The sequence below is a fragment of the Urocampus carinirostris genome, chromosome 3 (assembly GCF_059441175.1).
Source record: "Urocampus carinirostris isolate Australia breed hairy pipefish chromosome 3, RoL_Ucar_1.0, whole genome shotgun sequence".
NCBI lineage: Eukaryota > Metazoa > Chordata > Actinopteri > Syngnathiformes > Syngnathidae > Urocampus > Urocampus carinirostris.
This window is the reverse complement of record NC_142351.1, coordinates 2,906,870-2,916,056: the sequence shown is the minus strand read 5'-3', so window position 1 is coordinate 2,916,056 and position 9,187 is coordinate 2,906,870. Positions and strand designations below refer to the sequence as shown.

Genomic DNA, 9,187 nt, shown 5'->3' with positions numbered 1-9,187 from the left:
TGAACGCAGCGTGTGATCCGTCCCACCTGTACCCACAATCCATTGCGGCAGTGTTTCGAAGGAGAAGGTGTCATGGCTGCCGAACAATAGAATGTGGAGAAAGTGCTCTAGTCGACTTCAATCGACGTCAACTCGACACCAGTATCACTTTGTGGTCCTTTCTACTGCCGAGTTGGAGCAATTTTTCGTTGAAATTCGGAGAGAATGTGCTCCAGTGGGGAAGGACCTTTTCAAGAGAAGCTTCGGGGAGCCAAAGAGGAGAGCAAGCGAGAATGTCGACGACCCGACGCTTTTTCCAAGCAGCTCGGGGAAGGTCCGTCATTTTCGCTTCTCCTACAAAACCTAAAGTGTAGGAAATCAAATGAAATTATGAAGTCGAATCAAAACTTCAATAGTTCCCTGATAAAACAAATGCAAAATGCCAACATGACTTCAAACAAAAAGTGCATGGCCATTTCAATTGAGCTTTGGATTGGATCCAACATGGCGGCCCGCACCAATGCTGCGGCGAGTTGCTCATTTTTCTGCTTTTATATGTAACCGCGGTGTACTTGTCCCACCGAAGATCCCCATTCACGCCGGACCGGATGATGAGGTTTTTATGATTACAGTTTCTGCAAATGAATGAGTCACAACATTAGCTTTTCTGCTGGCTTTGATCTCTTTGATCATGGCTATGAGAGTACTTGTAAAGTATGTATGTTTCCATGACTTCCTTATTATATTTAATGTTGAGGTTGACCGTGTATTACGCGCTAAGGCCCTTGCAACATCCATTTCCGCTTGGTCATCCTGGAAGGGGGATGACCCCATGTGCGGTCCCTTCCCAAGGTTTCTTCATTTTCCGCATCCTGACCTTTTTTTGAGTCTTTCCTTGCCCTCTTGTAGCTTTCGGATCAGGTTGATGTTACAATGGTGTTTTGCGCATTTTGTTTAGTTTCTGTGAGTAAAGGCATCATAAATAAATGCGATTTGACTTGTGTGTTGCAGACATGGGTGAAGACCATCTTCCTACTGCGTGGCAGGAACCAGAGTGTCCAGGAACTGTTTACAAGATACTCCGAATTGTGTTGAACAGAGCAGGTTGGTGGTTTTACTTTCCGCAACCCGAGATATTTGGCCGTCGACGCCCACCGTACTTTCCTTTGGAATAAGGTCCGGCCTTCTGTCCTGCTCATTCTTTCAAAATATATACAGTGAAGAAAAGAAGTATTTGAAACCCTGAGAAAATCTCATCTCATCAGCTGTATCGTTTCACCTTTTTTAGGGTCGCGGGGGGGCTGGACCCCATCCTAGCCATCTCTGGGGAGTGGGCAGGGGACACCCTGAACCGGTTGCCAGCCAATTGCAGGGCACACGGGGAAAGACGACTCAGTCACACCTAGGGACAATTTGGAGCGGCCAATTCACCTGAAAAGCATGTCTTTGGAATGTGGGAGGAAACCGGAGTGCACGGGGAGAACATACAAACTCTGCACAGTAGTAGCTGGATTTGAACCCACGCAGGACGTTCCCATGACCTCAGAACTGTGCCGCTCACGCTCTAACCACTGCATCGCCGTGCTGACCAGAAAAAATGAATGTTGATATTTGGTACGGTAGCCTTTGTCGGCTATTACAGAGGTCAAACGTTTCCCGTAGTCTTTCACCAGCTTTGCACACACTGCCGGAAATTTCTTGGCCCACTCCTCCACGCAGATCTTCTCTAGATCAGTCAGGTTTCTGGGCTGTCGCTGAAAAACATAGAGTTTGAGCTGCCTCCGAAGATTTTCGATTGGTTTCAGGTCTGGAGACGGGCTGGGCCATGCGAGAACCTTGATATTTTTCTTACAGAGCCATTCCTTGGTTTTCCTGGCCGCGCGCTTCGGGTCATTGTCGTGTTGGAAGACCCGGCCACGACCCGTCTTTAACGATTTGACTGAGGAGAGGAGGTTGTTCCCCTAAATCTCACAATACACGGCCCCAGTCATCCTCTCTTTATTGCAGTGCACTCGTCCTGTCCCGTGAGCAAACAAATAACCCCAAAGCATGATGTTATCACCCCCATTTTTCACAGTAGGGATGGTGCTCTTATGATCGTTCTCTTCATTCTTCTTCCTCCAAAGACGCTTAGTAGCATTATGACCAAAATGTACTATTTTGATCTCCTGACCACAAAACCTTCTCCCGTGACTCCTCCGCATCATCCAAACGGTCATATGCAAACTGAAGACGGGCTTTGACGTGTACTGGTTTAAGCAGGGGAACCTTTGGTGCCATGCATGATTTCAAATCCTGACGTCTTTGTGTATTTCCTGCAGTAACCTTGGAAACGGCGGTCCCGGCTCTTTTCAGGTCATTGACCAACTCCTGTTGTGTAGTTCCGGGCAGATTCATCACCGTTCTCAGAATCATTGAGACCCCACGAGGTGGTCTCTCCGAATGAGATTGACCGTCATGTTTAGCTTCTCCCATTTTCTAACGATTGCTCTTACAGTGGACCTTTTGTCACCAAGCTGCTTGGCAATTGCTCTGTAGCCCTTTCCGGACTTCTGGAGGTGTGCAATTGTGTCTCCGGTGTCTTTGGACGGCTCTTTGGTCTTCGCCATGTTACTAGTTCAAGTCTTACTTATTGCGTGGGGTGGACTTGTGCAGCCGACGACCTCAAACAGGTTCATCTGATTCAGGATGATACATGGAGTGCGGGTGGACTTCTCATGGGTGGACCAACAGGTTTTTCTGGGTCAGAATTTCTAGAGGATACTCAGATGTTCAAATACTTATTTGCAGCTGTTCAAACAAATCGTTCTAAAATGCATTGTGATTTCTGAAATGTTCTTTTTAGTTGATCTCTCTCAGAGTGGACATGCACCGCCGATGACAATTTCAGACCCCTCCCTGATTTCTAAGCAGGAATTGCAAAACAGTAGGGTGTTCAAATACTTCTTTTCTTCACTGTATCTTACTTTCTGGTTGAACAGACAAGGTTGCTCTCTGTGGTTTCTGCAACATCCTTGAGAGTTAAGTCTTGGCAAAATGAAGCCCCATAAAGCAGTGAAGCCCTGCAGGGAAATGTTTCACACACACACGTAGGGGCTTTAAGATGAATCATGTCCTCCATGACGCCATCTCCTGGACAGAATCATTTATAACGTGGTCGGTGCGTGCAATCAAATATCGGGGTGTCAATCTTGCGTTACACTGGCACTTTTCTTCAAACGACACTCTTTGCTAGCGAATCACTCTCCGCACACGCGTTTGGCGGGGCTTCGAACGACGCCGCTTACGTCATCGACACGCACATGGGCTGGCGCCGCACGAAGCGCTCCTCTGAAATACTCTGCAGGGATTGGAACAGACGGGCACATGACTACTCGACATCTAAGGTTCGGCTGTGGAGTAGTATAAGGGTGTCTCCCTGGCTGATTCTTTTCAAAGACGTATATTTTTAAGTTCTTTTAGTGACGCTTTTGCTTTATTCGCGTGTGTGCGGATTTGACACGACCACACAGACTTTTCTCTATTAAGAATGTGTGAGCAATGCTCAATTGAGTTCAAAGAGCCCTCGTGCGCTTTTCCATTGCGCCTTTATGCTGGAATGTTACTTTTATTAGGCCAAACAGGAACAAACCCCTAAAAATATGAAAAAAAAAAAGTTCATTTGAGCGTGTCTAAGAAATAAATGCAAAACAAGTACTGCCATCTCTTGGCTTCAAGTCCCGAGTAAGGATTAAGTTTGAAAAAGTCGCACTCAACCTTTAAAAACACCCCCTCCCGTCGCTCCTGTCACAGTTTCTGCCTTACCTACGTTTTGTGTGAATTCCAAAATCTTTGACCGTTTCCGACGAGTGCCAGACGTTTCTCTCAAATGGGAAGTGCCGATGTTGGCCATATTGACTCGTTTTTGATGGCCTACAGAAAATCTAGCTCTGTAGCTATCCAGACATAGGGCACACCAAAAGAAAGCTTTAACACTCATCTTTCATGAGACAACGGTTGGTTTAGTCGATTTGATGACGTTGCCAATTTTTTTGAAAAAAATCGTGTTTCCCGGAAAACTTCTGAGAAAAATGGCTCCTTGCAAAATGATGCATTTCAAGCAGAAGTTTTGCTTCGGTGCTTTTTTTGAATATCTGTATTTCGATACCTAGAATATCTAAACCATACTTTCCATAAACACAAGGGCACTTGGCTTGAAAAATAACATTTGATTGCAAGAAGACTAAACTTTAAATGAACTTTGCAAAAATTCTCAGCCCCTGATTGCCCCTGGGCAATACAAATACAGTGGGACCTCGGTGATGGCGGTTTAATGGGGACCAAAACCACCCGCGATAAGTGAAAATCTGCAAAGTACCGACGCCCCTTCAAAAAAGAAAAACCCTTTGCAGTACACTTCCCCTGTATACAGTACAAAAAAAGTCCACCATATGGAATACGGTGAGAGAGAGAGATTCTTGTTAAACAAAGCAAATTGAACTTTGAACCCGGGATTAGGTTTTCATCCGGGCCGATTTTCTCGGCCTTCCGACGGCGGATCCAAATAAGCGCTGCATTTTCCATTTTCTTCTTCTGGCTCTTTACGAGCCTTTTGGCATCTTTCCTGAAAGAGATTGCGGCAGTTTTGCGGACCTTCCTCTCTTCGTTCCGGCCATATTGTCGGACTCTCGCTATTTCCTGCTTTCGACTCGTCCGATAAACTCACTTTTTCCTTGGCGGTGAACATCTTTGGCTTTTTCTCGGCTTCGCTCGATGCACCGAGGGATGAAGAGCGTTTCGCGAAGGGCTTCAAAAAACCTTTAGACTTGAAAATTCGCCGCGAGAAAAAGGCTAGCTCACTGCCAGCTATGGCGAGAAGCGTACCGTATAGGAGGTAAGCGCGGTCTACTGTAGCCAACGGGCCAATGGGAGTCGAGTATTCGGCGAGTGCCGGCCAATCGGCTTGCGTTGATGGCCGTATACGTGCGTTTCTTTGTGTTTTCAAATGACTCATTCTAATTGAATATTTTCTTTTCAAATGTTGTAAAATAATGTCCTTTCTAAATTTGAATATTTTTCATGATTCATTTTTGAATTTTTTGAATTGATATTATTATTATTATCAGTATTTTTTTTTTTAACTATTACTGGTCGCAAAGCTCTGAAGCCGCGAACACGGAAGCGCGAAGTAGCAAGGTCCCACTGTAAACGTGACTTGTGTCTTGCAGACGTCAGCCGGGAATATCTTGCTACTGCGCGGCAGGAACCAGAGTTGCCTGACGTTGAAATTGAGGAGGAGGAGGAGGAAGATCTGAAGCCTTATCACATTAAGCAAGAGGAGGATTGGGAGCCTGTTCGCGTTAAACAGGAGGACTGTTTTCCAGTCTTGCGAGTGACCGGGGTCCGTTCAATCGCCGAAGATCAAGGTCAACCTGAAGATAACGGTCGGCAGGAGCCCGGAAGCATCAGCTCCCGTCAACACGTGGAAACAGATGAGGAAGACTCGCAGTCGGAAGGTGGTAACACATGTTCCCAGTACGGGAAAACTTTTCGACGCAAGTCTTATCTGAAGTTGCATATGAAATTCCATGCTGACGAGAAGCCTTTTGCCTGCTCAATTTGTGGTAAAAAATTCACCCAAAATGGGAGCTTAAAAATGCACACCAGAACCCACACTGGCGAGAAGCCTTTTTCTTGCTCAGTTTGTGGTAAAAAATTTACTACAAGTTGTCAGTTAAAAAGACACACATTAAACCACACTGGCGAGAAGCCTTTTTCTTGTTCAGTTTGCGGTCAACAATTCACCCACAATGGACAATTGAAATCACACCAACTAATCCACACTGGCGAGAAGCCTTTTTCTTGCTCGGTCTGCGGTCAAAGATTCACTTCAAGTGGGTACTTAAAAATACACACCAGAACTCACACTGGTGAGAAGCCTTTTGCCTGCTCAGTTTGCGGTCAAAGATTCACTTCAAGTGGGCCCTTAAAAATACACACCAGAACTCACACTGGCGAGAAGCCTTTTGCCTGCTCAGTTTGCGATAAAAGATTCACTATAAGTTGCAACTTAAAGAGACACATTAGATCACACACTGGTGAGAAGCCTTTTGTCTGCTCAGTTTGCGGTCAAAGATTCTCTAAAAATGAGAACTTAAAAAAGCACGGACTATTCCACACTGGGGAGAAGCCTTTTTCCTGCTCAGTTTGTGGTCAGAGATTTAGCAGGAGTGGAATCTTAAAGAACCACATTAAAACCCACACCGGTGAGAAGCCTTTTTCCTGCTCAGTTTGTGGAAAACGATTCTCATCTAATTGCTCTTTAAAGTCACACCAAAAAACCCACACTGGCGGGGAGCCTTTTTCTTGCTCAGATTGCGGTAAAAAATTCACCCAAAGTGGACAATTAAAACAACACACACTAATCCACACAGGGAAGAAGCCTTTTTCTTGCTCAGTTTGCGGTCAAAGATTCACTACAAGTCAGAAATTAAAACGACACACACTAATCCACACAGGGAAGAAGCCTTTTTCTTGCTCAGTTTGCGGTAAAAAATTCACTACGAGTGGAAACTTAAAAATACACACATTAACCCACACTGGGGAGAAGCCTTTTTCCTGCTCAGTTTGCGGTCGAGGATTCACTACAACTACGAGCTTAAAACAACACACACCAACCCACTCTGGGAAGAAGCCTTTTTCCTGCTCAGTTTGCGGTCGAGGATTCACTAGAACTGCGAGCTTAAAACAACACACACTAACCCACTCTGGGAAGAAGCCTTTTTCCTGCTCAGTTTGCGGTCGAGGATTCACTACAACTGCGCGCTTAAAACAACACACACTAACCCACTCTGGGAAGAAGCCTTTTTCCTGCTCAGTTTGCGGTCGAGGATTCACTACAACTGCGGGCTTAAAACAACACACACTAACCCACTCTGGGAAGAAGCCTTTTTCCTGCTCAGTTCGTGGAAAACTATTCTCACAGAATGGAAACTTAAAATTGCACCAAAAAACCCACACTGGTGAAAAGCCTTTTTCTTGCTCAGTTTGTGGTCAAAAATTTGCCCTAAATGAGCATTTGAAATTACACCATCTAACCCACTCTGGAGATAAGCTTTCCACCTCTTCAGTTTGAGGAAAACGATTCACACACTTTCCCACACTAACGAGAAGCTGCTCAGTTTGTGGTAAAAAAATTCACCCATAATGGACACTTGAAATTACACCAACCAACCCACACTGGCGAGAAGCCTTCTGGCTGCTCAGTTTGCGGTAAAATATTCACACGGGATGGGAGCCGAGAAATACACACACTAATCCACACTGGCGAGAAGCTGTTCGCTTGCTCAATTTGTGGTGAAAGATGCACCGAGGGTGGCAACTTAACAAAACAAACTAGAACCCACACCGGTGAGAAACCTTTGAGCCGTTGACTTTGTGGTGAAAAATTCATCCATATCGGCACTAGTCAAGTCAAGTCAAATTTATTTATATAGCCCTTAATCACAAAAATGTCTCAAAGGACTGCACAGGATTACAGTTACAAAATTACACAATTACCTGATCTTAAACCAGGAAATGACACACAAGAACCCACACTGGCGAGAAGACTTATGCCTGCTCGGTTTGTGGTCAAAAATTCACTAAGAGTTCAACATTCAATTGGTTAAGTATCATACAGGTCATCTATAGGAACATAATGGCCACAAAACCATTTGCCCTCCCCTTTTTTCAACCACTGACTGCTACCACGTCAAAAAAAGCCACATTCATTCATTCACACGAAGTGAGCAGACTCTCCAGTTGTATCATAAAGATTTGTGACCCCAAAGTCTTCATATGGTTGTTTGGAGCTTATCCCAGCCATCCCCGGGCAGTGGGCAGGGGACACCCTGAACCGGTTGCCAGCCAATCGCAAGGCACGGTGACAGACAACTCATTCACTCATTCACACCTAGGGACAATTTGGAGCGGCCAATTCACCTGAAATGCATGTTTTTGAAATGTGGGAGGAAACCGGAGTGCTCGGAGGAAACCCACGCAAGCACGGGGAGAACATACAAAGTCCGCACAGGAAGTCTGGAGCTGGTTATCAATAATTATAATAATAAGATGGCCGACATAGATCTCTAGGGTTGTGGCCTGTTCTCACCAGAGCAACAAAGCTTGGAGAGCCCGCGGTTCTCTCCGTCCCTGTCGTCCGGATGATAGCAACCTCTGTGAGGTCCACAGCTAAAAGAGTTAAGAACCCGGCTTTTTTCATCTTCCTGTGAGGCCATGAGCTGCTTCTCACACACTCCTCCCCCGAGTGACTTTTGTTCTCAAAGGTACACATCAAGGGTGAGTGCAAGAACCTGTCTTTGGTGTTTTGGGCAAATATCCCATGTTGGCACGCTATGAAAACAATCCCTGATCATTGAAATGAGTCTATTATCTTCAAACCGGGTTCATTGATCGGTACTGTGAACCTGCTGCATCATTTCTTCCACCTTCCCCCTTGCTAACTGTAAGGGAAATTATGGTCTATGGCCATACTATATTATATACTTTTACTTTTATGTATTTATATTGACTCAATAACTGTACAGTTAAGTTTTCGAGTTGCTTTTCGGAGCGAACGCCTCCAAGGTCAAGAGCATAAAATTCCCGAGACAAAGGAACATTGTCTCTACAATTTGGAGGCCACCGGTGGGCTTCCTGTTATCAAACGGGTGCACAGAACTCCTTTCGGCTGACCCGTACCACCCAAGGACAGGAGCATAAGATTCCCGAGCCAAGGAATTTTGTCTCTACAAATTGGAGGCTACTGGTCATTTTCTCAAGACTCCCATCTATTTTCAAACAATGAACTGCTGTGATGTATCATTTATTTTACTCGCACACCGTCGACTGACCAACATTTTACACTGCATTGAAATATGTCATTCCTGTCTAAACCAATCAGAATGCGCTTCGGTGCACGTGTTTTATTCTATCCTCCAATCAGAAATCTAGGAAACGGTAAAAGAAAGAGGCTGACTCATCAGTCCGCGGGATGATTTCACAGCGATCCGAGATCGCAATTTTGCCTCGTTTCGATGCGCTCGCTTTGCTTTAATAAACGAGTTTGATTGAAAATCAAAAGTCTCTTCTTTCAACCGGACATGGTTTCGACATTTTACCGGCGCCCGCCGTCGCGTTTCAACACCCGGAGCTCTTTTTTTTTTCTCGATTTTGGGTGACCAAGCCG

General features: G+C 45.2%; 2 protein-coding genes across 2 annotated transcripts in view; one reads left to right on the top strand and one right to left on the bottom strand.

The window, feature by feature from the left end:
• LOC148368310 (uncharacterized) overlaps positions 1-9,187 on the bottom strand; it is a 165,581-nt gene that overhangs the window by 88,521 nt on the left and 67,873 nt on the right. The gene's annotated exons all lie outside the window — the stretch shown is intronic.
• On the top strand, positions 52-9,064 carry LOC148368313 (uncharacterized). Its single transcript, XM_088330302.1, has 3 exons — positions 52-313; positions 991-1,083; positions 5,187-9,064. Exons 1-3 carry the CDS (start codon positions 205-207, stop codon positions 7,091-7,093), a joined length of 2,109 nt encoding a protein of 702 aa, XP_088186428.1. The 5' UTR covers positions 52-204; the 3' UTR covers positions 7,094-9,064.

What these genes read in the sequence shown, in the direction of transcription:
- LOC148368313 (XM_088330302.1), top strand. Translation starts at nt 205, where the DNA reads ATGTGCTCCAGTGGGGAAGGACCTTTTCAAGAGAAGCTTCGGGGAGCC. An exon ending in TTCCAAGCAGCTCGGGGAAG is followed by an intron (nt 314 to 990) that starts GTCCGTCATTTT and finishes TGTGTGTTGCAG; the next exon opens with ACATGGGTGAAGACCATCTT. An exon ending in AATTGTGTTGAACAGAGCAG is followed by an intron (nt 1,084 to 5,186) that starts GTTGGTGGTTTT and finishes TGTGTCTTGCAG; the next exon opens with ACGTCAGCCGGGAATATCTT.